This window comes from Botrytis deweyae (assembly GCF_014898535.1).
Source record: "Botrytis deweyae strain B1 chromosome Unknown BDEW_030, whole genome shotgun sequence".
Lineage (NCBI taxonomy): Eukaryota > Fungi > Ascomycota > Leotiomycetes > Helotiales > Sclerotiniaceae > Botrytis > Botrytis deweyae.
The window spans coordinates 418,500-445,459 of NW_024066237.1; the positions used below are offsets into that span (position 1 = coordinate 418,500).

The 26,960-nt window shown below is 41.4% G+C and overlaps 11 protein-coding genes across 11 annotated transcripts; 7 read left to right on the forward strand and 4 right to left on the reverse strand.

Moving 5' to 3' along the window:
• Positions 1 to 574: 574 nt before the first annotated feature.
• Positions 575 to 1,131, forward strand: EAE98_009778 (uncharacterized protein; the record flags this gene model as incomplete). The annotated part of the gene is made up of 2 exons (XM_038957399.1): positions 575 to 788; positions 856 to 1,131. The coding sequence occupies 2 exons, from the start codon at positions 575 to 577 to the stop codon at positions 969 to 971; spliced, it is 330 nt and encodes a 109-aa protein (XP_038806338.1). The 3' UTR covers positions 972 to 1,131.
• A 555-nt stretch (positions 1,132 to 1,686) lies between these two features.
• On the reverse strand, positions 1,687 to 3,471 carry EAE98_009779 (uncharacterized protein; the record flags this gene model as incomplete). The annotated part of the gene is made up of 1 exon (XM_038957400.1): positions 1,687 to 3,471. One exon carries the CDS (start codon positions 3,469 to 3,471, stop codon positions 1,687 to 1,689), a length of 1,785 nt encoding a protein of 594 aa, XP_038806339.1.
• Positions 3,472 to 4,699: 1,228 nt separating this feature from the next.
• On the forward strand, positions 4,700 to 7,308 carry EAE98_009780 (uncharacterized protein). The gene is made up of 5 exons (XM_038957401.1): positions 4,700 to 4,999; positions 5,049 to 5,168; positions 5,241 to 5,907; positions 5,964 to 6,473; positions 6,523 to 7,308. The coding sequence occupies exons 1-5, from the start codon at positions 4,944 to 4,946 to the stop codon at positions 7,132 to 7,134; spliced, it is 1,965 nt and encodes a 654-aa protein (XP_038806340.1). The 5' UTR covers positions 4,700 to 4,943; the 3' UTR covers positions 7,135 to 7,308.
• Positions 7,309 to 8,174: 866 nt separating this feature from the next.
• On the reverse strand, positions 8,175 to 9,056 carry EAE98_009781 (uncharacterized protein; the record flags this gene model as incomplete). The annotated part of the gene is made up of 1 exon (XM_038957402.1): positions 8,175 to 9,056. One exon carries the CDS (start codon positions 9,054 to 9,056, stop codon positions 8,175 to 8,177), a length of 882 nt encoding a protein of 293 aa, XP_038806341.1.
• Positions 9,057 to 9,523: 467 nt separating this feature from the next.
• Positions 9,524 to 10,962, forward strand: EAE98_009782 (uncharacterized protein; the record flags this gene model as incomplete). The annotated part of the gene is made up of 5 exons (XM_038957403.1): positions 9,524 to 9,682; positions 9,744 to 10,234; positions 10,292 to 10,688; positions 10,741 to 10,846; positions 10,901 to 10,962. The coding sequence occupies 5 exons, from the start codon at positions 9,524 to 9,526 to the stop codon at positions 10,960 to 10,962; spliced, it is 1,215 nt and encodes a 404-aa protein (XP_038806342.1).
• Positions 10,963 to 12,163: 1,201 nt separating this feature from the next.
• Positions 12,164 to 13,537, forward strand: EAE98_009783 (uncharacterized protein; the record flags this gene model as incomplete). The annotated part of the gene is made up of 1 exon (XM_038957404.1): positions 12,164 to 13,537. The coding sequence occupies one exon, from the start codon at positions 12,164 to 12,166 to the stop codon at positions 13,535 to 13,537; it is 1,374 nt and encodes a 457-aa protein (XP_038806343.1).
• Positions 13,538 to 14,655: 1,118 nt separating this feature from the next.
• EAE98_009784 (uncharacterized protein) lies at positions 14,656 to 14,850 on the forward strand (the record flags this gene model as incomplete). The annotated part of the gene is made up of 1 exon (XM_038957405.1): positions 14,656 to 14,850. The coding sequence occupies one exon, from the start codon at positions 14,656 to 14,658 to the stop codon at positions 14,848 to 14,850; it is 195 nt and encodes a 64-aa protein (XP_038806344.1).
• A 122-nt stretch (positions 14,851 to 14,972) lies between these two features.
• EAE98_009785 (uncharacterized protein) lies at positions 14,973 to 15,835 on the forward strand (the record flags this gene model as incomplete). The annotated part of the gene is made up of 2 exons (XM_038957406.1): positions 14,973 to 15,504; positions 15,573 to 15,835. The coding sequence occupies 2 exons, from the start codon at positions 14,973 to 14,975 to the stop codon at positions 15,833 to 15,835; spliced, it is 795 nt and encodes a 264-aa protein (XP_038806345.1).
• Positions 15,836 to 17,159: 1,324 nt separating this feature from the next.
• Positions 17,160 to 19,013, forward strand: EAE98_009786 (uncharacterized protein; the record flags this gene model as incomplete). Its single annotated transcript, XM_038957407.1, has 1 exon — positions 17,160 to 19,013. One exon carries the CDS (start codon positions 17,160 to 17,162, stop codon positions 19,011 to 19,013), a length of 1,854 nt encoding a protein of 617 aa, XP_038806346.1.
• Positions 19,014 to 19,915: 902 nt separating this feature from the next.
• EAE98_009787 (uncharacterized protein) lies at positions 19,916 to 20,936 on the reverse strand (the record flags this gene model as incomplete). The annotated part of the gene is made up of 2 exons (XM_038957408.1): positions 19,916 to 20,474; positions 20,548 to 20,936. The coding sequence occupies 2 exons, from the start codon at positions 20,934 to 20,936 to the stop codon at positions 19,916 to 19,918; spliced, it is 948 nt and encodes a 315-aa protein (XP_038806347.1).
• A 2,497-nt stretch (positions 20,937 to 23,433) lies between these two features.
• Positions 23,434 to 25,056, reverse strand: EAE98_009788 (uncharacterized protein; the record flags this gene model as incomplete). The annotated part of the gene is made up of 1 exon (XM_038957409.1): positions 23,434 to 25,056. One exon carries the CDS (start codon positions 25,054 to 25,056, stop codon positions 23,434 to 23,436), a length of 1,623 nt encoding a protein of 540 aa, XP_038806348.1.
• Positions 25,057 to 26,960: the final 1,904 nt, after the last annotated feature.

Sequence of the window (26,960 nt, forward strand, 5' to 3'; positions counted from 1 at the left end):
GGTCAGCCGCTTTTAAAATCAGTGCTTCCGCGTCATCATATTTTCCTTGTCTGCAGTGACACATTGCCCTCATCATCGTCAGCATATCTTCTAAATAGGGGGGTTATTTAGCGATCTCCAATGCCTTTGGCTAGGTAACCTGATTTGCAAAGCTGGGCGAGGTCTACGGGTCTTCTAAGTGTCAGAACTGAGCTTGGCGAAGCGCTTCATCGATCTCGAAAGAGCCAATTCACAAGGTTGTAGCACCTGAAGACTCCATAGGTTGATGTAGATCTTGCTTGTAGCTGGTTGACTTGGCTCATCATCGAGACGTTTTGATGCAATTGAGCTGCTTGCACATCCATCTTTTGTCGATCAAACTGTATGTGCCTTCCTTTGATCAATCCAAATAAGGAAATATGTCGCGCTGTACATGTAAGCTCATCGAAGCTACGTCAAAGTTGAAATATAAATGCTCGATAGATTCCCAAGTTTCCTCTCCTTCAACCCATTCACAAATCATCTCAATTACCTTCTACAAAACCTGAAAAAGCCAAACAAAATCTCATTTCAAAGAACCAAACAAACTTTCAAAATGCTTCTCACCAATATCAACACTGTCGCCATCGTTCTCTGTGCTTTCTTCAGCACATCTTCTGCCACTCAGATCATTGATATCGTGAAGCACTCAACAACAACCTGCGGTGATTCTGGAGGACCAACCAGGAATTATAACTCTGGTGATTGTTATACTTTCTATGATACTGATCATGGATTGGTGTTGAAAAACATGCCACGAGGCTGCACTTGTAAGTGACTGACCACTTTACGTTACTACCAACACCATGTGAATGTTGACTGACTTGTTTTTGATAGTGACTACCTATGCAGCTAAAGGCTGTGGCGGAGTAACCAGTCACTATGGTACAGACCGTCTCAATCAATGCATCTCTCTACAGGGTAGATGGTCGATGAAAGTAGTTGGTTGTTAAGCTTCTGATGTGTTTTGGAAATGGAAGACTCGTCATGTTGCACTGGTGGTCTCCTTAAGCTGTCTGAAGTTGTACTAGAATATCATATCTTTGTATCGAAGTTCGTCATTCATTTCTCGAGTTGTTTTGGGAGAAATTAAGGATTCTTTAAGTTGTTAGTGGTTGGTCTTGGCCGTAGTACAAGTCACACTCATTAGCTATCACGCGTTATAGCAATCACATTCGTTTTTCTTACTTATCGAGTTAATATTCTTATGAATTTATTTAATAAGTGAGCTTATTTTCAAATAAAGAGTACTTGTAGGTGATAACAGATGATAGGAGGTAATTTTTAATCTTTTATTATGAAGAATATTATTGAGAAGATTCAAATTACACAGCGATATTTTTAAATGAGTAAAGAATTATACAGATTGTTTTTAGAGTATTTCTAATTGAGATATTGACAGAATTTCAGAAAGCTATAAATGATAACTTTACACCTTTATAAGTATTCTAGCGGTATCACCTATTTCATACATATGATAATTACATTCAATAACGTATCCGGAATCCCACTTTAGTAGTTGAACTAAAATTGTAATCGTTTAAAACATTGTTATAAACCAATGGAGTAAAGTGCACCAGAACCTCGTTGAGTCAAGAATCTCAAGACTAACCAAGAGAACACAATAGCTTTTAAATACTACTCGCCTGAGTTACCGTTTATTCTACATTATGTGCATGACATCTGCTGCCACACGCGGCACAAGTCCTCTGATTCAGCATCCCCGCGCCACACATTAGGGAATCTCAAGATTCCCGAGTCGAAAAATTGAACTTTGTTATCCATACTATACTGATGGTACGGCGCTGGCTGCCGAAACCCACTGGGATTGGTGACAGTCGTTGTTGGATTCCCGCTTGTGACGAAAGTAACTACATAATCCTGTAGTATGCGTGCCGCGCGAATTGACGCCACTGGCACGAATGGTTGGTAGAAGAGATAAAGCAAATCACCCCCATGTGATCTGCTGTGAACCGTGTTCCACCTCTGCCGCCAGACTTGATCGCTTTTTGCATCACTGGTATATGTAACGTGACAGCGGAACGTGGCATCGCCAATAATCATTGCGACATCCTCGGCATCGTTATATCCAGAGTGATATGTTTCTAAGATCCACTCTTTCTCGTCCTTGGTAACGTTTGGAAATGCGAGATCAAGGAAGCCTGGCACGGTGGTACCCTGGTCTTCGAATGACTTTGCAAACTGGCCACCCTCGTTAAAAACATGGGAAAGAATGAGTTGTACATCGTGTAAAAACTCTCCATTTTTAAGCAGCTTAGCGGGAGACTCAGGAGCAAAGTCCCCCCACGCTGTTGGATTATATAGAAAGGAGCCAGGCGGTGCGTTTTGTATCTGCTGGAGATTTGCCTCCATCATCTGCGCTTCTGATACCTTACGCAGGTCCCGCAGGTCCGCCAAGGTCGAGACGCCGTTGTACTTTGTCATAAACTCCCGAAACGTGCTTTCCGCCGTCGTTTGATCTGTGATTGGTTGCCAGCCTCCCGAGAGGGAGATAGCGCGCTGAAATAGTGCCCCTTTCTGACCACCATAGGCGGTGAGGTGGTGCAATACGGAGCCTCCTCCGGCCGAAAGCCCAACAATGGTGACTTGATTTGGATCGCCTCCAAACTTGTCGATGTGATCTTGTACCCACTGTAGGGCTTTCTGTTGATCAAGTAGCCCTGCATTGATATCTTTATCTTCGATATCACGGCCGGCTGCAAAACCCAAGGCTCCCATACGATAATTCATCGCAACAAAAATCATGCCGCCTCGGTCATTTACCATGGCGCGATCCATCAGCCCTCCGGGAAAGTAAAGGGACTTGCCACCAAAGACATAGGCGCCACCATAGATCCAGACGAGCACAGGCTTCTTTTGCTTTCCATCAAAGGCGGCCTTTGGGGTCCAGACATCAAGAAATAGGCAGTCTTCGGAGTACAGATTCGGATTTTTAAGGTTGAAAGCTGGCTGAAACCCTCCAAATAGCTGCTTGGGAGGCTCCTTGCCACGCTCCCCTGAATCACAAGGCTTATGGCATTCCCCGTAGTTATTATCTTCTTCGCAGCATTCACAATCATCGCATGGCTCGGGTGGGAAAGTGTCCGCCCACTTTACCATCGCTTGAAGGCACTCCTTCCTGCCACGGCCGTCTTCAACCTCGCCTGTCGGGTTGTCGACCGGGGCCTGCGGAGCTCTAAAGCGCAAGTCGCCGGTCGGTGGCGCTGCATAGCGAATACTTTGAAACTTGTAGAGGTCAGGATTAGGGTTGCTGATCGCTCTATGTTTAGTGTAGCCCAGGTCCACGAACGGTAGTTCTGCGGTTGCTGATACAGATTCCGCAGATGGGCTCAGGACAGGGATTTGAGCACCATGAGCTTCATTGCTCAAACCCGGCCAGAAGGCGGACGCGGAAATCGCCCACAGAGAAATGCATAGTGCTTGCGAGATCATGATTTTAGACTGCTGCCGGGGATCATAGAGCCAGGTGCAATGGTCGGTATGAGTTCTCTAATTAGTCGATATCTGCTAGTGAGGTAAAGCTTATTTTTAAGCTTAATATCAGGGCTGGTTTCAGAAGACAGAGGTAGTTACATCCTGTTGACAAAGAAAGGTCACAGTCCTCTTTATATTGAAAATTAACAAGTTATAAGTCTGTTAGCTGCCGCTTCGTGTATACAAGATCTTCGTTGAAAAAAGAAAAAAAAAGCGTAGCTGAAGATATAAAACACATGATTTGAAACACAATATTTGCAGATCGCTCGAGTTCATACAATCGTCGATTAGAGATTTTTGTAAAAGATCGATGAGATCAAATCTGCAATGACGAGGGCGATGCGCACGTGGACATACAATAATGTACACTGAAATCACAGACTGTCTCATATCTTTCCTGAGCTAACCATACACTAAAGTCATATGTGGACTGGTCTTGTCTGGTCCAGCTAATCAATTCTCGCCACATATACTGATAGATAGACGTTCGTCTTGAAACATCGATCTCGGCACAGAATTCAGGTTGATCGCTCAAGGTATCATAGCATGTTGGGTTTAGCAGTTAATAGTGTCTTGGAATTTTCTTGGAGAGAAGCTGACCAAGATACAATGTATAGTACTTGAGTACAACTGTTTGTCGAACACCAAATCACACCAAAACTCATGTAATTCACCTATATATTTTCTTATATAATTCTCATTAATAATAAATAGATCTATTATTATTTTATTTATTTTCTTTAAAACTTAGATAGAAATTAAAGGGTTTATTTTTTAGATTCTTCTTGATTATATAACCTATATAGAAAGTTGATATAAATCGAAATAAGAAGAATTTACTATAAAAATCAAGAACTTTTTTTAAATATCAATTTAAATATATATAAAAAAGTAATAATATAATACAAGAAACATAAATAAATTATATTTAAGCTCTTTATTATATAATAGATATTTACTCGAAGTTTCAATCAATTATTATAATTTTGAATATTCATTTATTATTATTATAGATAGTACAAAATACCTATTCTAGTGTGATTTCGAAATCGACGAACAACTGAAGATGGTTTTCATGTTGTATGTACGATATAGCTTGAACCATATGTCACGTGATCTTCTATCCAGGATCTCATCAGAGGCAATCCCTAACAACGGTCACAGGCTTCCCGGCCATACCACGCAAGACTGTTCTGTCGCTACTAATATACTAATCTGAGTACATAGAGGAAGCGACGTTAGCTGTATTTTATTTTATTGCTCTGAACAAAATTGCAGGTGAGCTCGAGATCTATTGTAGGAAGTAATTCTGTGTTTCTTTACTTTCATTGCGCCACACCGCTTTCTCCATCACCAGACCCTTGCGCGTTTATTCTTCCCCACATCACCTGGGCAAGTTCTGATTCTCTGTTTGCGGCCAAGCCATCATTATGCCATTATCAACGATTCAGCGACCCACGCGCCCGGCTAAGACAAGATCAATTGCGTAAGACATTCACTCAGTGATCGACTCTATTTTAAGCTGATTTTCATAGATGCCGACGTTGCCACGGTCGTAAAATTCGTTGCTCGGGCACTCAGCCATGCGACAATTGCCACAACACGTCAGACTGTGTTTACCCCACGCGAGACCATCAAGTTAAAGTCAACCAAAGGTAAGCCGCCGCCATTCGCTCCTGGTTTTTCATCATTATTTTATGGAAGCTTGGAGTTTTGACCAATTCCAGCTATCTAGACCGTCTCATTCGGGAGAATGAACAGCTTCGCCGCTTCCACTCGCCAGGTAGGGATAGATCGGGATTGTCTGAAGATTCAGAGACCCGAGCTCTATCACAAGATGATACAGCTGGTGCTGCAGAGACCACCTTAAACCCCGTCCTGCGGGATAGTCACTGGTTTGAACGCATAGAGACATCAGAGACGCCTATCTGGATCGGCGAAATATCCGACGCCGCCTTTGCTACGCGAGTTCGTCAGCTTATTACTGCACCTCAACCCTCGAATCACATTCCTCGCACGCATTTTGTTCCAAACGAGACTATCTGGTTATTATCCCCACCGGTGCCGTCTCCAATATGGCCTTCATCTATACGAGCACAATTCCTTGTAAAAGCAGCCTTGCGAGCACTTCGACGAAGCTTCCATGTTGTCCGGCGCAGCGAAATTTTTGCTGAGCTCGCAAAGTCTACAGACGCTAACTCTCGTAGTCAGATTCCGTTAGCCATAGTTTTCAAGTTTTGGGCATTGTTCGCTCTTGGAGAGCTGTACACGTCAAGATGCACTCGTGCAGAAGAAACATTTCCCGGGTTATCTGCCTTTGCGTATGCTAGTCAATCTCTTCGTGTTGTTAGCGAAAGACCACATCTCGATGTTGTCGAAACCATATTACTACTTGTTAGTTAGTGTAATTTTCTTCATGACCAATCAAAATCTAATCAATGGTACGATAGGCATTATACTCCCTTGAGGTTAATCGTCGCCATTCAACCTATGTATTGATTGGTACTGCCATACGGTTACAGAATGTCATGGGTCTTCATCTCAATATTGATCGCAATCACATATCAGACCCTGAGATCCGGGAGCATCGCAACCGTCTCTGGTGGACAACTTATGTTCTAGACCGAATGATTTCCTCCAAGACCGGGCTTCCAGTTTCAATCTCTGACCAGGATATCACCGTTGACCTGCCATCTGATGCATGTCAGGAAAAGTCCGAGGATTTTATGGAACATAGTGTTCTTGTCATAAATGTGAATTTAGCGAAAATAGCAGGCAGCATCAATCAGTTGGTATACACCAGAAAATCCCCCAAAGAGCCATTCTTGGAAAGGGTGCAAGCCGTGAACGAAGAGCTACAGCAGTTGTCGAATACTATAACGCATCAAAAGCAGGTTTGTACAGACCAAAAAAGTATTGACACCGAGTGTTGGGTCAATTTGCAACTCACATCTAACCAGGTTGGTGAATTCGAGCTAATCTCTACCGTTCGTGTACTGACAGCATTAGTTACGTATTGTAGCTAGTAGACCTGTTCTACTTTACATTTTCTGCCATCACATTGCAACACACAAAAAGCTTAACATACAAACGCAAATTCCTGATTTGGCGCAGACTTTGGCCGAGTCTTGTGTCCACTATGCTCGGGAGTCGTGTGATTTGTTGTTAGAATGCTGGAGTGATGGAATCTTTGATACCTTTAATTACTCATTTACACAGTACCTCTTCTCGTCCGCGGTTGTTCTGGCGATATCAAGTTCAATAGAGTCAAGTAACTCCCAGAGTGATCTAGAAAGATTTCAATTTGCTACTAGCCTTCTCGAACGGCTTGACCAAAACGGCAATTTTGCAGCGAAAGAGTTCTGCTGTCACATCCGAAGTACAACATCCGTTCTTCAAGCTCTAATTCACCAGAGAGAAACGGAGACAAGTCGAACGATTTCAGAGACATCGCTAGACTTGACTCGAGCGAGCAACGAGACTTCGCAGACATTTGACGATCAACTAGGCCCTGAAGCAACTCTACAATATATAAGTGGCGATCAGGCTCTCAGCTTATCATTCTTGGACGCATTTTTGACCCAAGAGGAGTTGCAGCAAATATTTCCTGTTACCTTATAGGTGGAAGCAAATCATTTCGAGAGGGTTTTTATCTTGAAAAAACGATTATATGTTATATTTTCAATGTTGATGTAATGATTTACTAGATTCGATAATAAAAAAGTAATACTTTTCCCTTGGTTTTTGTTCTCATTTATTAACACTATTATTTGAAACCATCTTAAACAAGAGTTAGAACTCTTCTAATAATACCAAAACGTTTCTCTAATTTCTTTATGTTTTTTCAATGAAGGTTTTTTTAACACTTTTGAATATTACTTTATCATTTTCGAATGTTAAACTTCATTATATTATGTAATATAGACTGAAATATGGAATTAAAAGAAAGCTTCAAGTATTATGGTTCAATCATATTAATAGTTCAAGTCAGTCTTTATTTCCAGCATATGATAAAGGTATTACGCAATTCGTTACAATTGCAAAATGGTTCCTTCGTAAGATACTGAATCCGTCATAATCGGGCTTATCTAGACAAGATAGAGATTACGATTGATGATCGTAGTCTATCTTTCAGTGATAACAATCATGCTTTGTGGAAAGTTTGTTTTCGAGAAGTTTCAGTACCAAGGAGAGCATTGGGACACATGTGTACGAGTATAGAAGTCCTAAAAATTCATCTATTACGCTAGTGGCGCCTCGTTTACGATCGAAAATATAATGCTTCTCTAGCATCTAACAGTAGATTTAGTTCTACAAGATATTCATGAACAGGTAGTAGATATGAAGTCACATTCTACCAATATAGTCTCAGTATGTCAAATACTTTGAATAGCTGAATAGCTTAACAGCTATATAATTTGAAGCACGAATACAAAACTTTGTTGACAAGAAATTTTTTTTTTCATATACTGACTCTCATCCTCGCTGAATCGTCGTAAGTCCCTCAATTCCCTCAGGCTTTAAATCCATAAGTTTTGACGCTTAAACTTACGCCAGATTCTCTCTTCTTGATCGTCCAGCCAGATGGCATCTGAGCCTGAGGTCGCGTAGCCATCACACTATTCAATGGTGAATGTGGCAGTTCGATAACCTTCTCAAACCTAGGTCAGACTGGGACTTGCACCGTATCTTATCCTTCGCGCTTCATATTTCCGATTCTGAGCGAAGAATTGGGATATGTAGTCCCACATTGCGACAGGATTTGAGTACATCGGAAAATGGCCGCAGTGAGGTATCTCAGCAAGTTGCACATTGCTCTCTTTTAGTTCTGGCAAGTAAGAGAGTTTGTTGTACTGATTGCCGTACATGAAAACGCGAGGGCAAGGTAATCCTAAAAATTTCCCTAACAAGCTCCCACTATCGGAAAGTTTTACCATGGACTCAAATATGCCTCTGACTGCTTCGGGCTTCACTTTGTGTCTAACACTCGATGCATAAAAAGGTGCAGAGAAGAAGGGTGAACGGGAATTTCGCTCGATGAAGTTCATTAAAAATTTTTCCGGATCTTCGTGAGCGCAAGTAAAGATCTGTCTGCTTAGGAAACAGTCTTCAGGGCTTAGATTGCCCTTGATGTTGACAAAACTTAGCACAGACTGAGGATGAAAAGATGCCAGTTCCAGTGCGGTTAGACCCCCCATAGAGTGACCAACTAAATGAAAGTGCTGGATACTGAGGTCCTGAAGGATGGCTTGTGTAGCTTTGACGAGAAATGGAATAGACATTCTAGAAAAGTCTCCAATAGTTGTTGCGCCGCAACCAGGCGCGTCAAAAGCGACAAACGGGCGATCTTTGAACGATTCATGCAAAACGATGTCCAAGTAGTCTTCCTTGCTACCACCGAATCCGTGCAGGAATATGATGGGTGCCGCACTTCCGTCGCGACGCGTTATGGCAACATCAATTTCAACTCCCTCGACCGAGATTTGTCTACGTTCATGTAGAACATCACCAACCCAGTCACTCTGAGCTTGAGCAGATGTCATATCGCATGTAAATCTATATGCCTGTTACTATTGACTCAATGATTATTTAGAGAGGAAAGGAATTTACAGCTTGGCTGGTTCAAATCAAAACAGTAATGAATCACGTGTTAGATCGTGGTAAGAAAGAAAGTAAAAAAAAATGACTCAGAAGTAAACCGCGAGCTTCATCATAGATAGGATAGAAATTTGATCTTGACTATCCGGATTTCGAATAAGGAGTGGGAAAATCTCGGTGCCGCCGAAACTTGAGGTGTCTGTTCGGCAGATTTGAAAAAAGCCGAGCTCTCGTTCGGCTTAATCCAAGTATTTTGCCGTTAGCTCAGTCCGCCCCGTCTTATTAGGAGCTACGCTTAACTTCTGCATATCCAAATCTCGAAGCCACTTTCTTTAGTTTCTTCATTCAGCCAAACACCTCTATTTAATATATCACATCGCTGTCATCTAACCTAACGGACACAAATAACAATATGCTACACCTTGCTAACGTACCCCCCACTCAGCCTGATGCAGCTTTCTCACTTGTGGCCGCATTCGCCCTCGATAAGGACGAGAAAAAGGTTGACCTTTGCCCTGGATTTTATCGAGATCATAATGCAAAGCCATGGGTTCTACCTTCAGTTACGCAGGTACCACAAGCTCTAATCGTGAATGCTTCATTCGTGCGTTACGCTGACTTCTAGCTCTTAGGCGAAAGCTAAACTACATGCAGACCCCAATGTATTACACGAGCATCTCCCTCTTGTAGGCCATACCGGACTTCTTCGCGGTTCTCAAAAATTAGTATTTGGCACGACTCGAGATCTGAAGCGTATCGCCTCTATGCAGACAGTATCCGGCACAGGAGCTAATCACATTGCGGCTCTATTCCTTTCAACTAGACTAAAACCTAGAAAAGTCTGGATTTCTGACCCGAGCTGGATTAATCACACAGAGATATGGAGAATCGTCAATCCAGAGATCGAACAAAAGAGCTATCCATATTACGATAAAGAGAGCCACACAATTGACTTCGAGAATATGATATCAACTTTGCGCAAAGAAGCGTGTGTCGGAGACGTCATAATACTTCATGCGTGCGCACACAACCCTACAGGAATGGATTTGGATAAACGTCAGTGGCAGATCGTCGCAGAACTTTGCCAAGAGCTTGGATTGTTCACTATCTTCGATTTGGCATAGTAAGTTTCCATGCATCCCGGAATAATACACTACGGATCTAACGTTTTTCCTCACAGCCAGGGCTTTGCAACGGGAGATGTGTATCAGGATTCATGGGCAATCAGTCACTTCTACGATAAATCGAACATGGAGTTTGCCGTCGCACAGTCTTTTTCAAAGAATTTTGGCTTGTATGGGGAACGTGTAGGAGTTCTTCACATCGTTGCCACGAGCCCCGAGACCGTGATTAAAGTAACACCGTCACTCATCCAACTATCTCGGGCAGAGATTACTTCTTGTCCTTCATACGGGGCAAGAATCGTTGCCGAGATTCTTGAAAATCCAAATTTGTATAGTCAATGGCTTCAAGATCTAAGAACAATGAGCGATCGCATGAAGCGCATGCGCCAAAGCTTATACGAAGCACTCCTACATAAACAAGTGAAAGGCTCTTGGCAATATCTACTCACGGATGTAAGATACACTTTGTAGATATATGGCGATATTATTCTAACAAGATTCACAGATAGGCATGTTTTCAATGACAGGGCTATCATATACGGAAGTAGCGGTACTGAGAGAGAAGCACCATGTCTATCTCCTACCCTCAGGAAGAATTTCCGTAACCGGACGTAAGCTATAATCTGATGTCGTTCCTTTACAACTGCTAATTCAAAATGATGAAGTGACAGAAAATAATGTAGAGAAAGTCGCCGAGGCATTTAAAGCTGTTCTAGGAGTGCAATAGTCTTTAAAACTTGGTCGAATAATGGTTTTGGATAAGCGAGGCGGCTAGCTATAACTAGTGAAATTTGTCACTAGAATTAGAGGCTAAGAAAGTTAGAACATGTAGTTTGTTACATTGTAGTGCGAATTTGCGAGAGCTTTTTATACGAATCTCACGATGCTCGTACCCAATTGATTTACCAATAACGAGTGAAGGGTGGTTTAAGACTCGAAGTATTTGGAAGAGCGGAGTGACAACTAAGAAAACTAAACCTTGCTCTTATAGGCCTTTATTCTCATAAATGGTGTTTCTCGAGAAGTTATTTCTAGGAATGTATAAAAAGCTATCCAATCCCATCGATCACATAACTGTCTCTCCTGAAGTCCTCCTACAGTTATCTTCATAGACTTTCTACCGTTCAGTACAGTAGTTATCCGTTGGTCAGCTTCCCGAGTTTATGATTCTCTAGTTATTATATCAATCTCTTCGTCACACGTTGCTGATTTCCGGCTGAACATCGAAAGACATTTCTCGGTATAAGATTAACGAAGATATAGAGGTAGTGTTACGACCACTGAGAGTCACATAACAATTTCCCTGACCTTGGGGTCAGAGGGTGGTGTCGTTCTTTAGGCTACACCATACTCACCACATGGGATTACCCGAGGAACACAAGTACATGTAAAAACGTAAGGTCTTAGTTTGATACAAGCACCACATGTATTATCTACTTGGTCTGCACCGTCATCATTCGTAACGTTCTAAGCCCCAAGTATTAGAGATCGCACCTCCAGGCAGAGGTAGATTTGATGAAATTCTGAGAGAATAAATTTTGATTCTCTCGAAATCTCTGTACAAATTACTTCACATACCATTACCTGGTAGCAAAGCATTTCTTAGTACTAACCATATTGTTAGAGCCCAGATGATTATTCCCTGTGGTATTACTAACCTAGGAACCGGCGACGTAACAGATAAACACATGCCGCAGAAAGAAATTTGTGTACTAAGGATTTGAGCGGCAACTAGCATTCAGGCCGAGAGAAAAGTGGGGGTCGAATTTAGTTATTATATGCCGGCGCCGATAATGGCGCCGGATGTCATGACCGATTTGATGACTGCTTTGTGGATTCACAATATAGATAGTTGAGCTTATCTGTATCAGCTCAATCATCTTGAGAACATTGTATCTATTTTTCTAAAGCTTAATTATACAGCCACGATGAACAGTAACCTACTCGATCGTCTCTCAGCACTGGACACCAATACGGTGTCTGATGCCTTGGATTTCCTTGGCTTGAGAGGAGCTACTCACGGGCTTCGACCTCTCTGGGATTGTCCAAAGATAGTCGGTCGTGCTAGTACCATTCAACTTGGTCCCAAGATCGAAGGTGCTCCAGCAACTGTCCACCTTATCACACCAGTGATAGACGCTGTCACAACAAATGATCGAATCCTCGTTATTGCTGGTGGGGTAGATGGCATTTCCTCCTGGGGCGATATTATCGCCAATGCCGCTAAGATGAAGGATATTCGTGGCTCTATTATTGACGGCAACAGTAGAGACATCAATGGAAGTCGTGATATTGGTTATCCTGTGTTTGGCCGTGGCGTGACAATGATCAGTGCACGCAATCGGTTGATTCAAGTTAATTCTGGCGGACCCGTGGAGATGAGAGGTGTCATAGTAGATCAGGACGACTATGTGATTGCCGATGAATGTGGGACGGTTTTTGTACCTTCTGATCGTATCGAAGAGGTACTAGAGCTCGCTGGACGCATCGAGCGCCGTCAGCATGAAATGCTTAAAGAAGTTCGTGCTGGTCGTTCAGTAACAGCGATCATGCACGACAAGCAATTTGAATCCATCGCAGCTCTGCCTACTAAGTTTAGCTCAGGAGAGCCTAGCATTCCTAGAGGGAACCCCAAGAAAGCTATCGCTGAAGATCAGAGATTGGTGGCATTATTCGCTGATTCTGACACTCCCGGTGTCTCGGATGCTCTTGACAAGCTTGGTATTTCAGGACAGGTATTCAATATAATGCCACTGACCAACTACAAGAAAACCACGGTTGGGCCTGCTTTCACAGTACGCTATGTGCCTGCTAGTGACCCGCCCGGAAGCGTGGGTGACTTCATAGACGATGTGGCCGTAGGTGACTTCGTGGTCATTGACAACGGTGGTCGAACGGATTGCACTGTCTGGGGAGACATCATGACACAGTATGCAGGTCTGCGGAGTATTGCAGGCACCGTAATTCATGGTGTGTGTCGTGATGTTGATCGTGCCATCAGTGACAATTATCCACTTTTCACTACCGGACGCTGGATGAGAACAGGAAAGGATAGGGTCCAGGTGGGAGGTGTCAATGAATCGATTGGTGTGGGCAACATTCGTGTAAATTCCCGTGATATTGTGGTAGCTGATGCGAACGGCGTTGTTGTAGTGCCACGAGACCGAGCCTCTGAGGTGGCTGCGCTTGCAAAGAGCATTGAGAAGAGCGAGGACGGTATCAGGGACATGATTATTAGAGGGTCTACAATTGCTGAAGCTAGACATACGCTGGGATATCACACACTGCAACGCAAAGTGTGAAGACAAAGATCATGCGATTATTGGAGTGACCTTTGAGGAATTTGGAATTTAGGACAAACACGTCAGTTGCAGCACGGGTTGAAGGTTAGGTCGTTTTTTTTTAGTATCTGAATTTTTATTCTCATCAATTTGTACTAGAAACGTGTTTTCACATGGACATTCAAAGAAATTGATAAGTGATTAAAGTGACAATAAAGTAACCATCGGTGATGTAGGCCTAAGTATTAGATAGCCAATTTCCGACTTAACATCAGGTGACAACTCTCTAGACTTCAATAGCAGGTTTTGAATTGAAAGATATTTGTCGATGAGAAGTAGCATGCAATGCAATGTTCCGTCAATCTGATCGTTGGATCAAGGGGAACGTGTGTCAAAGAGCTGGAATACCAGGGTTATAGCAGCATGGAATAGAGGAGGCCAGGATGGAAGGTATGGAAACTAGCTCAGAGAAGGAGAGGAAAAGAGAGCAGCTGAAGATATAAGGAGACGATTTAAGATCATAGAAGGGTAAAGTTCAATTTGCTTTCATGGAATTCCCATCGTTTTACTTGCGATTCTTTTATCGTATTACAACAATGCTGATTCTTAGTTTAAATATTGATGATACTTCTCCAGGTTCCATTGATATACTTCTGAAAAATATTTATTAACATGTAATAAATCAATAATACAATATTTCATTGATATAATCATAGTGCATTGAATTAAATAAGTAAGTTAAGACTGAGTAGGAGTCTCCATATGTCAAGGAAACTTTTTTTCCTAAAAAGATCTTCGTTTCTCTCGAATCCCTGGACCTAGACTCTACCTGAAGCTATTCATGATATGATATATTGATCACTTGACCCGCCGTCACTGGTTCTCCCGTTGGTAATACAATCATCTGAGTCTAAGGTTCAATTGATCGTCATGTGATACCCTACAACCGTAACATTACTGTAAAGCAAGAAATGATCTGGCGCAAATCGGTAAAACAAATCCTAATAGTATCAACATGTCTACAAAAAGTCAGGATATGATGACGAGAATAGTATACTTCTTAATTTGATACGACAATGAACTTAGCAAGAATTATTCAAATGACTCGATGATTTCATATCAAGTCATACCTAGGGAAGATGAAGTTTAGCTGGGATTTGCTGGTAAGTGCATTAATCTACGTGCATGCTCTGGCTGGCGAAATACTTCGCCGCCCGGCGGCAAGGTTTAAGAGACCGGCGAGCGAGGTTTTCGCCGAATCGCACGGTAACGATGAGGATTTTGCCGGCACGCAGACTTTGAAGCGTGCTGGCGTTCACTTTCAGTCATATTAAAGCCCAGCATAATTTTCCTTGTCGTTTTTACCACTCGTATTCAGATCCCAAATCTCGAGCGCTCTAATCTACATATCTTAAAATTGTCGACCTGATTATTAAAGTTTTTTCTTTCTTTTGAGATGACATTCCCATCACCCATCACGACGATCATTCAAAACCCGCGGCTACGCCTCCTCAATTGCCTTCGTGATGGCTCAAAACCGATACTGACTTTTTTGGGCCTACCGTCTATTCGTACAGCCCAGATATTGGCTTCAACAGGGCTTGACGGTATTATCATTGACTGCGAGCATGGATACATCAGTGACGACTCTATGCATGATGCCATCGTCGCTATTTCTTCTCAGGGTGTCTCTCCACTTGTTCGTATCAGAATGACTCACGCGGATTTGATCAAACGTGCTTTAGACGCTGGTGCCCATGGAATTGTCGTGCCGATGGTTAACACTGCCGAAGACGCCAAGGCCGTTGTTCAAAATGCTAGTTTCCCTCCTCAAGGTTTGAGAGGACAAGGTTCGGCGTTTCCGGGATTTGCGCTCGGTATCGATATCTCAACCTATGTGAGAACCGCCAATGAGACTCTGATCACTTGTTTGCAAATCGAGACCAAGACAGGCGTCGAGAATGTTGATGCTATTTGCGCAGTGCCTGGTGTCGGCAAGTGGCTCAATACTATCCCTCTTTCAAATCCTCTTGTTATGTTTCTAACTTTCTTCAAGACATGATTTTCATAGGGCCAAATGACCTTGCGCTTTCTATCCTCGGCTATGTTCCTGCCAAAGGTGATGAGCCCGTATTTGTTGACGCCATCAACAAGATTGTAGCTGCCGCTAGAAAGCATGGGAAATGGGTTGGCCGGCTGTCGAACGATGGGTTTTCAGCTAACGAGCATCTGAACATTTTTGATGTAGTAGCTATGAGCTATGATGTCCGGGCGATGCAGACTTGGTATAAGACGGAGTTAAAGGCTGCACGAAAGTAACGGAGAAATAAATGGTAAATATCACCAAGATATTATACCGGCGGTTTCTACCTTATTAATACTATAAGTAATACTTCTTAATGTTTTAATAACGTTTTAAGAATTTGATTTTATAATATTAGAAAAAAATTAAGATTGAATTTTCAAATTGAAAGATCTATTCAACTATGTAGTATTTCATTATTATTTAAATACTTCTTCTAGTAATAACTATTATAAAACTCTTTCGTAAGTATAATAAGTCAATTGAATAATTTGACGTATATTTATTCCTCTTATCGATCGAAAGAGTAAAGCTTTAAAATTGATAGTAAGTTATAATTAATTAGAAGGAATTTTATATTTATATGTTCTGAGAATAATATAATATACAGATCTTCAGCTTATATAATATAATAATATTCAACTTAACTTTCTAGTCCTTCAAATTCAAATACTGAAAAAATAACAATTTAAGTATAGTTATAAAGTATTCGACTTATTAATATAGTCGAGTAACTAATAAACTATATACTATACTATAAGAATAGAGTTATTTTGAGATAGATTAAAAAATGCTTTTTGTTTATTGAAGATATATATGAATATGATCGATTAAAACCCTGCGCAAGTTAGAGCCCAATTAAAGAAGTCAAACTCGTTTATACGAACCTTGAAAGTTTGATAACTAATAATTACTTAACTTTATTTAGTAAGTACTGATATACGCTGTTAGAGTCATGCGTAGTAATGAATCAACTAGTATAATGTAGAATCAAGACGTTTCAGTATTCTTCTTACGAGTTGGGAAACTATTCTTTTAGCTATACAAGAGGTCTATTTCAATGTATCCCGTAATTACGGTATATACTCAGGTTGACCCGCAATTCTTTAGGGAGCCCTGGATTCCCTAGCCGTCTTCGCCTTGTCGTTATAACAACTACGGATAATAGAGAAGAATAAATAATCGGGTATGAATCTTGTTTGCTTTTAAGAAACTATAATAATCATTTGAAAACTATCTGTGGAGTAGATAGGCTTAGGTTTTGATCGTCTTAAAGCGATTTTAGTGATTATAGAGGCATCTATAGTAAATCCCTTTATTTTATAAACCAGTCAGACTTGAATCTACTATAATATAGTCTTCTTAGAATTTGTTAGTCATATAGAATTTTATTGACATACTGATTTTATTAGTATACTGATTTTATTGGAAATTAGGCAGTATGCAAGGGGAGTCAGCTTCGTGAAAAAGACACGTCAGCATTTAAATTGTATACAAACTTTGAAATACGCTTTACGATTTTATACCTGAAAGATTTTATCTGCTAAGATGGGCGAATTAATGGTGTCGCGGCGTGATGCATTGCCCTGCTTTACATCAGTCCCAACCCATGATTCAGTATGTCAAGCTTGCGAAATTCTTCAATTAATTGCTCCGTATGGCGATCTATCTTTGGAGCTCCTATGTACGTCGGCTACCGGCAGCTGTCAGACCTGTCGACTTCTATACCTTGCTCTGCTTCAGATATTTGGACCATCTATTTTCACTAAAGAGTATTGCGTTTATAAAGACGGAAATAATCTACGCTTGTCCTACAAGAGAAATGATGAATCTGGCATTTTTCTTTATACATTGTCTGGCCATACGCAGTCTTCATCGCCTCTGGTATACATTGGCCGCGATGTACGCCCACGAAGGACCAGCTATGCAGCGATCATTCAAGATTGGATTGGAACTTGTCGCGATACGCATACCGAGTGCATTCCTACAGGTATCGGCGTGGCTTTGCCGAAACGCCTCTTGGACGTTGGTCACGCTGGCTCAGATCAGATTCGACTTGAAACCAAACTGCCTAAGAGTGGACAATATCTTGCTCTCAGTCATTGTTGGGGAGGCGGAGTGCCGATAAAAACCTTACGCGAAAACCTTCATGCTATGGAGGAAGTAATACGTTTCCTTGATCTACCTAAGACTTTCCAGGATGCTGTGACCGTCACGAAGGACCTTGGTCAAAGGTATCTTTGGATCGATGCATTGTTTATCATCCAAAACGACCCAGAGGATTGGGAGAAGGAGTCGGGAAATATGGCGGCAATCTATCAGAATGCATACCTGGTCATAGGCGCTGATATGGCGGCCAACTCTGAAGCCGGATTCCTCGACCCTTTACAAGGCGGCTGGCACAAAGATGGAAAGCCTATAGCTTTTGTTGAAAGCGAGTCAACTACCATTTATGCGCGGTACTATGATGATCACTCTCAACTTTGCGCAATGTTCCCTACGATATATGGATATGAGGATTCACCGCTTTCAAAAAGAGCTTGGACATTGCAGGAGCAGATTCTAGCCCCTCGTATGGTACACTTTGGGAAAAGAGAAATCATGTGGGAATGCAACTCAGGGATGTTCTGTGAATGTATGCAGATGGACAGCAATATGAAGTTACAAACCGAGAGAGTCGCATATCTTGCTAGCTTGAACTCATATCCACCTGATAAATACAAGACTTGGTATAAGGTCGTCAACCAAATCATGACTCGGAGTATAACTAAGCGTGATGATATATTTCCTGCACTCTCCGGTCTAGCTCAGCAATTTACGGACCATGGAGCTGGTCGCTATCTAGCTGGTTTGTGGTTGAAAGATCTCCCGCAAGGTCTTTTGTGGTGGAGGGAGTATGAGGGAGAAAGATGTGCTAGCTCTGATAGGGCGCCATCGTGGTCTTGGGCATCTATAGAGGATAATGAGCAGGTCTACCACTACACTGATGGGAAACTTGATTATACACAAAGGCTTGATCCCGTCTATGCCAGAGTTCTTGAGGCAGAAATAGAGTTTAAGGGGAACAACCTATTCGGCGCTGTTGTAAGCGGGCATTTGACAATTTATGCGCCCCTAATGGAGGTCACCTGGAAACGTTGGTTTACATTAGAACCGGTTCGCCAGTTCAGCAAAGCCCCGAAACTATCTCCCTATTTCGACTACAAGCATAACCTTGATGTCAGCGTTAAACTGCATTGCCTTTTCATTGGTGAGATGTCACTTGGGGGCTCTAGAACTCGTGGTCTTATTCTTCGCAAGCTCGAGGATTCATCAGAATCCACATTTAAAAGAATAGGATTGTTCCAGTGCGACAGTGGAGCAAAAGAGCAATTCAGCCCAGCTCTCACCGAAGAGACTGTGATCATTGTTTAATCAATCAAACCTTGCTCTCAATGCTTCCACGCCCAACCGATACCACTTGCCTAATCCTTACCTATGACATGGCGCTAAGTATTACAACGGTAACAAGACATGAGCAATCGCCTTAGGCTTAATGATTACTCCTCATAATAGACCACGGGATTCGAACCATAGGTATTATCAGTATTATTAATGACTATAATAATGGATTATTACGCCCGCTTTCTCGGCAATCTAATTCATATTCCCCATGGCACCCTAATTTCATGATATATTCAGCTTTGGGTCTCTTTCATTATATCCGCTGTATTCCACGCTCAATCATACCCTCTAAGTGTTAGCCGTCTAACATCAGCAATTCCGAATTAACAATCGAAGTGTTTCGATTTTTTATGTGGCAAGCATTAATGATTACACTTGAGCAATTTGTGCAGTAGATCTGGAGGGTCTGGGAGAAGAGTCTCAGAGAGTGAGCTTTTTTTGGAAGGGAGTGGGTTGGATGTGGGTGTCATGGTACTTCTGGGTAAGTATTCCTTGGGCGGCTGACGTTGTATTGAGGATGAGGATGGCAGAGGCAGAGTTGATGCCGGTTTCCATTATGAAGGGGAGGGTAGAGTCTGTGGTGGGTTGGGTTAGGGATTTCTAATGGCAGTAAAGTGTGTGATTTTGTGAATTAGATGAAGATCTATACCATTGCAGGACTCATATGTCAAAAATTGCTTGTAATCACCTGTGCATCAAAATGTCGAATTCTCAATACACATAGAAAATTAAGAACCTAGAAAGAGTGTAATTCATAGAATATTTATCAAGATCAAGCCGGGATAACTATGTGACTTTGCAATCCTATCGCCAATACACTAAATTTCCATCGATTCTTCGTAGCAGATTACTATTTCCCAAAGCTACAGAGATTAGAAAAGACCTTTCTGGCCATACGTTTCCGCCTGAAGCTGTAGTGGCGCCCCACCACCACATACGGTACCCGAGAAGATGGCTTGTGTGACCGTTTGCATAGGGTTGGCAGCATCGCCGGCGGCAAAAACACCCTTGACACTAGTCTGATTGAAGGGTGGATTGACCTTGATGGTATTCTGCGGAGTCAAGTCAAGACCAAGCTGCTGTGCAAGATCACCCCTAAGTACAGTCTTAGGTTTATGTACCAAATATCCTTCGACCTTTGTAGTGCCATCCTCAAAGTGGATAATAACCTCTGCTCGTTCGGAGCCCTTGGTCAACTTCTTAATTGGTCTAGAATCAACTTTCATTGTTGGTGCAGTAGCAGTAGCAGCAGTGATATCAATAGCGAGTTTTTCGTTGCCAAGGGTGTAGATGGTGGTTTCTTTCGAGAGTCGAAGTGCTTGTCGTGCTACATGTAGTGATACAACGACATTGGCAATCTCTCCTTCGGCAAGAATACCCGATGATGGTACGTCTCTCTCTTCCCATCCGTGACAGTAGAGACAGTGAAAGCTATATAAAAATGATTTAGTATGAAATCAGATGGTAGATTTGTATTGAAGGGAGAAAGTGAGGGGCTATTTACATGCCAGTAGCCCAACACTCGGCGTAACCCTCAATCTTGGGCAAAACATCGACAATACCCGTGGCCAATACAAGTTTGTGGGCTTCAAAAACCTTTCCGTTTGTGCAGGTAGCCTGGAAAAGTCCAGCTTCAGTTTTATTGACTGTGGAAACCTCGCCGTCCTCGATTTGAACAGTATTGTAGCGCTCGAAATCTTTTCTGGCGGCTGCACGAAAGTCACCAGCCTTGGCGTGGTCCCAAGTTGGTACGGTATGCATATAACTATCTTTGTTACGATATTTGCCAGAGTCGATGATAAGGGTGGGATGGCTCTGGCGAACGATGGATGCTGCCGTGCTAAGACCAGCAGGTCCACCGCCGATAATCAAAACATCGAATGTAGTTGTCATTTTCGATTTTTGGGATGAGCTTGGGATTTAGTGCGCAAGATGGTGAGACGAGGAATGGAGAAATAGTGTGAAGTTAAAATTTACAAGATGTTTAAAGTTCTGTGGAATAAAGAGTGACTTTGGTGTCTATGTTTTGTTGGCTGGGGCAAGAGTTTGTTCTTTTAAGTTGTGGCTATGAATGCGAGAGCAAAAAGTCACGGACAAAGTGGAGCAATTACAAGCTACTTGCTGGCAAGACTGTGCCTCAATAGATCAGAGTCACATGCAGGTAAGCATGCAGGTAAGACTGTGCCTCAATAGGTTAGAGTCATATGCAGGTGAGCATGCAGGTAAGACTGTGCCTCACTAGAGCAATTGGAAGCCCTCGAAATACAAAAGAGGAAACCGTGCCGCTATATGTTTAGTTGAATAAACTACAAGGGCGTGTTTTAATTGAATGCCGGGTCCGTGCACAGAGCACTTTTCCATGCCTTTTTATATGAAAATTAATTTATTTTAGAAATCAATATTATATCAATTTATAATATTATATATTTGAAGTTCCATATCATGATATATTTTTAAAGCAATTCAATAATTTGATTTTAGTTTTCTTATTAAAACTTTCAATTAAGTCAAAATCTATATCGAACTTTTGATATCTAAAATTTCTGTAAAAAACAATCTTTATTTTAAGAATTAAATTCCTATATAGAACTTTTGTTGAAAGTTGTAGCACGTACGCTAAGCTACTGTATATATATCGCTTCTACTTTGTAGTAAGATTTTACCTTAAAACAATCAATCTATATAGTCAATATTATATATATTCTACTGGCCTGCTCCTTTATTATAAACAACTTTATTATTAATTTAATTCAAAAATTATCAATTCTAATATTAAAAGATTATGAATTAAAACTCTATATATATATACTATAAGTTTTAAAACTTTATAATAAGTATTTAATTGATAATATATATATATATTTAAATTAAATATAAATATATGATATATATAATATAAAGTATAGTTTTAATGAGGAAATTTGTTTAATTTTCAGTTCGACATTTATTAAAAACACGCCCTCGTACTATAATTCAGACTTTAATCTAGTCTATATAACGTAGTTTATATACGAATAGAGTATATTATTAAATAGATTAGTTTATTTCAGAGTTGAGCACTCGCATTCTACTCGGGGTTTCTATCCTAGAGATATATAGTAGGACGAACATCTAGGAAAACAGATAAAAATCTAGAATATCCTAAATATAGATTATACAATTATTCTAAAATAATTGAAGAATAAGATTACTCTCAACTGGTTTAGTACATAATACAATATATCTATATATATTTTAATTTTGTATTTTTAAGAGTTATAAAGAAATTAAATATTGTAAAATGAGAATATATATTTTATAATTAATTGATTACTATAAAATTTAACAAGATTTTCATATAATATTAATTTTTTTTAAATAACTTTAAAACTTTTCAGCACGAAAGTCTAAACGTAATATTTCGATTATAGTTATCAATAATCAAATTAATATTCGACTTATTATTATCTTTATACTAAGAAATTTTAAAATATATATAGATTTAGAAAAAGACTATAAAGGAATAAAAAGTCGCTTATTCAATTATACTCTTATTTTAAATTCTTTAATATCAAATTCTTCAATTTCTATTAAGAGTTAAATCTATATTTTAAGTATTATCCTTTCAATACATATATTATTATGATGGGTTCATATAAGAATTAGATTGTTAGAACGAATTTTGTAACGATTAGACTAAGAGTGATTATCTATCATCCTATTCCATTCCATCAAGTAGCTGCGCGCAAAGGCAACTCTTCAAACTTGTTCGCAACCTTCTAGAAATGTCGAGCTTCTCGCGCAATACCTAGAAATGAAGATTCTCCCAACGACAACCTCGACAAAGAGATTTCTATCCTTCAACTTCACAGATCCGTTCACCTCCTTTCCAAACATCTCCAACTTGCCGCCCATCACTTTCTCTCATCCTCATCGTCGTCTCCTCTACAGGCGTTTACTTATAACCAGGACCCAGCTCCGACCGACTAGCATTTGTATTCCCGAGAATCGCCGTCCGGGAAGGAACCGGTTCAATAATTAGATTGTTAACATAGAATTGTCCAAGTTCATGTGAAACGGACTCGCTCATAGCCTCAAGCTCGGTTTTGGATGATGCGTCCATACTGATCGTTGCTGGGGCTTCTGTTACGTAAACGTAGGGTAACAAGTAGAAAGGTGCCTACACAAGAGTCTTTGTCCCTAGAACTGATTCAAGAAAATATGAAGCTAATCAGTCAAAGAGAGTTGTATTTTTGAAGTCTAACTATCTAAGAGAGCCAAGAGGAAAAAGAAGTTATAAACATGTAAGAAGCTTGGATTAATGGCATAGTGTTGGGCGGGCATCCGGAGACGTGACCTCGGTATACCAATAGAAGCAATGTGTGCAAGATACAAATGAGAACCCCAAAAACTACTCACAAACCCATGCGTCAGCGGAGTTCATGATATCACTATTCTTCAAGCTCGCACGTGTGGGATATGGGCAGAGTGGACGCTGGCGTAGAACATCCGACGTCGAATCGGTAACATTGATCCATGTGGTGGCCACAATAGTCTCAACAGTCCTGCCATTCTCTACCCACTCCATGAGAGCCATCAAAGCGTCATGTTTCGAATCTGCAAATCCTGGCACCGAGAGGATGGAGGTTCCAAGAGTACCAGCTTGATTGGCGCCCGCGAAATACCAAGGTGCGTCAACTGAAGTACCAACACAATGATGGAGGCCCGGTACTAGGAATAATCGGAACGAATCAGAGATATTGCTGTGTCCTGAAATTTCATGGGCGACTGACTCGTAAAAGTGTGTCGAGCTACCAGTTGGAATCAACCCATCGGCCATTCCGTGGTACATGAGCACTTTACCCCCGTTTGACAAATACTGGGACATAGCAGCGAAGTCATCAGCAGTGATATCTCCAGGGTTCTCGTCATCGGCCAAGGCAACAAGGGAGTCTGTGTAGTTCTGCCACGGCCACTGGGGATCATCAAGCAACATGTTCTGGATGTACTGAACACCCAGTGGTGCGGGCTCCGGACCAGATAACAACACATTCCATTCGCTTTCAGATCCAATTTCCAAGCCTGGAAACGTAAATTGACCGTTTATGGTGTAGTTCGAGTGTATGTTCAGTACAGTCTGCGCCTGTTCTGGGCTAATACAAGTGTTGGTAGTGTTGCAAAGCAAACGATCCAAATCGAGCCTACACTCGTGGGGAGCGCTAATGATACCATCAGTGACACCATCTGATGCATCGCACTGAGCAACAATATCCGCAGCTATGGAGGGATATAGAGAGGCATCAATGTGGTTGGAAGCCTCTTGAGGCAAATTGTACAATCCCACTTTGGCGGTCCACGTCTGAAGGTGTGTCGTCCACCATGCCGCAGCTCCGATGAGCAGGCCGTCAAAATCATCCGGGAAGAGCTGCGCATCTTTGAGGCCCTGGCGTCCACCTGTCGAACAACCGGAGTAGTAAGAATACTTGATCTTGGATGCATAAAAAGTCTCAGTAAGTTGCTTGGAGATGACAGTGGTGCCATGGGTCGCACGGAAGCCAAAGTCGAGCTGTTTCTCAGGCTGTCTCAGCCCCCAGGCAATTTCAGTCATGGTTGAGTTGTGTCCCATATCAGTGGATGCGACTGCGAAGCCGTAGCGCACGCCAGCACCCATGTCAAGCCAGTTGATGCCGCCCGAAAATCCGCCGTTACCGACTGTTAGATAGCGTTCATTCCAGGTGGTAATGGGTAAGAACAGTCCGAATCGATAGGAGGACGTCTCGGAGGTGGTCACATTTACCAGTACAGCACAGGTGGCTGGCAGATCAGTAGGGTTGGTTGGAAATGCAGGATTAGCCGCGCCCTCGCCGTGTGATTGCCCGGGTGAGATGAAGTCGGTGGACAAAATAGTTGCATTCTCAGGAAGCGCTTTGGAGAGCACGGCAATCGAGCATAACTTGGAATTTGATGCCGCTGCAGGAGATCCAGAGAAGGCGACGAGGGCTAACATAAAGAAAAGATATAGATTTGGCGCCATGGTGTTGGTCGTTTACTCTAAGTAACCACGGTGGTTGATCGCTTGACACTGGTCGCGTAATGCTTTTATAAGACTCGATTTTGGTCTGCCTCTTTGTGTGGCTACTCAATTACCGATATTTTGTTGGATACTGTCACACCGCCCGCGCATTCCCAAACCCAAATTAAGATTACTGTGGATTTACTGTGAAAAGTTTAAAAGTGCATCAACGTTGTTTTCAGGGTTATAACCAATTACAACCAGGTTCACAAAACCCTTAAGAAAATAAAGGCCTGACTATAGCCAGTTCGATCACTTAACCAAGGATTTTGGCCAGGCGGAGTAATAGACGTCATGATTTGGCCCGCAGTCAGTTAATTACAGACGTAGAGGGCTTGGGAAATGAATCTGCATTAATTTCGCGATCAAACTCAGCCATCAAAGAGACGTTTTCAATCTTGAAAATCGGTGATTTTCACTAATCGCGGCAGTTGTATGTGTCATTTGAAGCTTGGCAACTAAGACTCGAGGATTTGATAATCGAGGACCACTGCATATTACATGGGTGCAATAAGCGATACAAGCTATGCCAAACTCAGATCAGGCAAGTGGAGGGCGTAAGCAGACTGCATATCACATGAGTGTAATAAGCGACACAAGCTATGTCAAGCCAGGAGCCTGATAGTGATCCAGATCTTATCTTCGACAAAGTACCCCGTAGTTTATTCATGTCCATATTCTATTCTTAACCTATGTCCTGCAAACTGAGTCTTGTTGACGTTCTCGCACTTTTAAATCAGGGAGTTCGATTCAAATTTCTGGGTGGGACTGATGATACTGAGCGAATCTTTTTAAACTAAGTCAGTTAATTGTATTCAGAATTAATTACTTAAGCTCTGAGTGCTGTATCTAAAGCCCATTCAAGACCTCCGATAGGCTCAATTGTCCAATACTATCGTGAATTATAGTTAGTTGATTGGATGTTTGAAATTAGGCCTACAAAGGCCTATGACTTTAGTGATTCAAAGCTTAAACCATTGCCCATAGAATACTATATTAGAAAAAAGCATAAGAAGTTCTAAGTCCTCGAATCAATTATGGGTATATTGAGATTTGCTTGATTGAGTAAACGCCTTGGCGTTCTACTGCCATTTTAGACGTTCTCCTTATTTTTTGAATCCTGATTGTATTGTTAAATCACATTCTTGTCTTTCATATACAAATTTAAGATTGCAGTTATTTGTAGGGATTAGCTTTAGCTTTTTGAACTCGGCGAACCTGTAAGCAAAAGCGGGAACAGACACCTAATCACGTTAAGCTCAAGTGGTTATGTATATATGTTCCTAGGGTTTCCATTCATCGTTATACAATCACAAAAACGTTGTTTAAGGATCGAGGGAAATTTGCTAGGCTAACAAGTGCGTAAGGAACATAAACTTAATAATCAGCTACCTTGCTTGCCCTTGGTCTCCATGGGTAGCTTAGCCAAGCGGTTATTATCAAATTTACTACTGACATTGGATTTTGGTATTCAGACTTTATAAACTCAATTAATGCTACGAGTAAATATTCCATGTATATCCCGTCCCGAACGACGATGCCATTAGCCAAAAATGACATTTGTTATACCTTATATCTCTTCGACACTTTTCGAGAAGGACTGCTTTTGACAGATGGAGAATGCCCTCACGTAACTTTATATTTATCGGAAATAGACAGCAAGTTGTATATAGTATATAGTTTATTGATTGTATATAATATCTGTATTAATAAGATTAGGGTTAGGGTTAGGGTTAGGGTTAGGGTTAGGGTTAGGGTTAGGGTTAGGGTTAGGGTTAGGGTTAGGGTTAGGGTTAGGGTTAGGGTTAGGGTTAGGGTTAGGGTTAGGGTTAGGGTTAGGGTTAGGGTTAGGGGTTAGGGTTAGG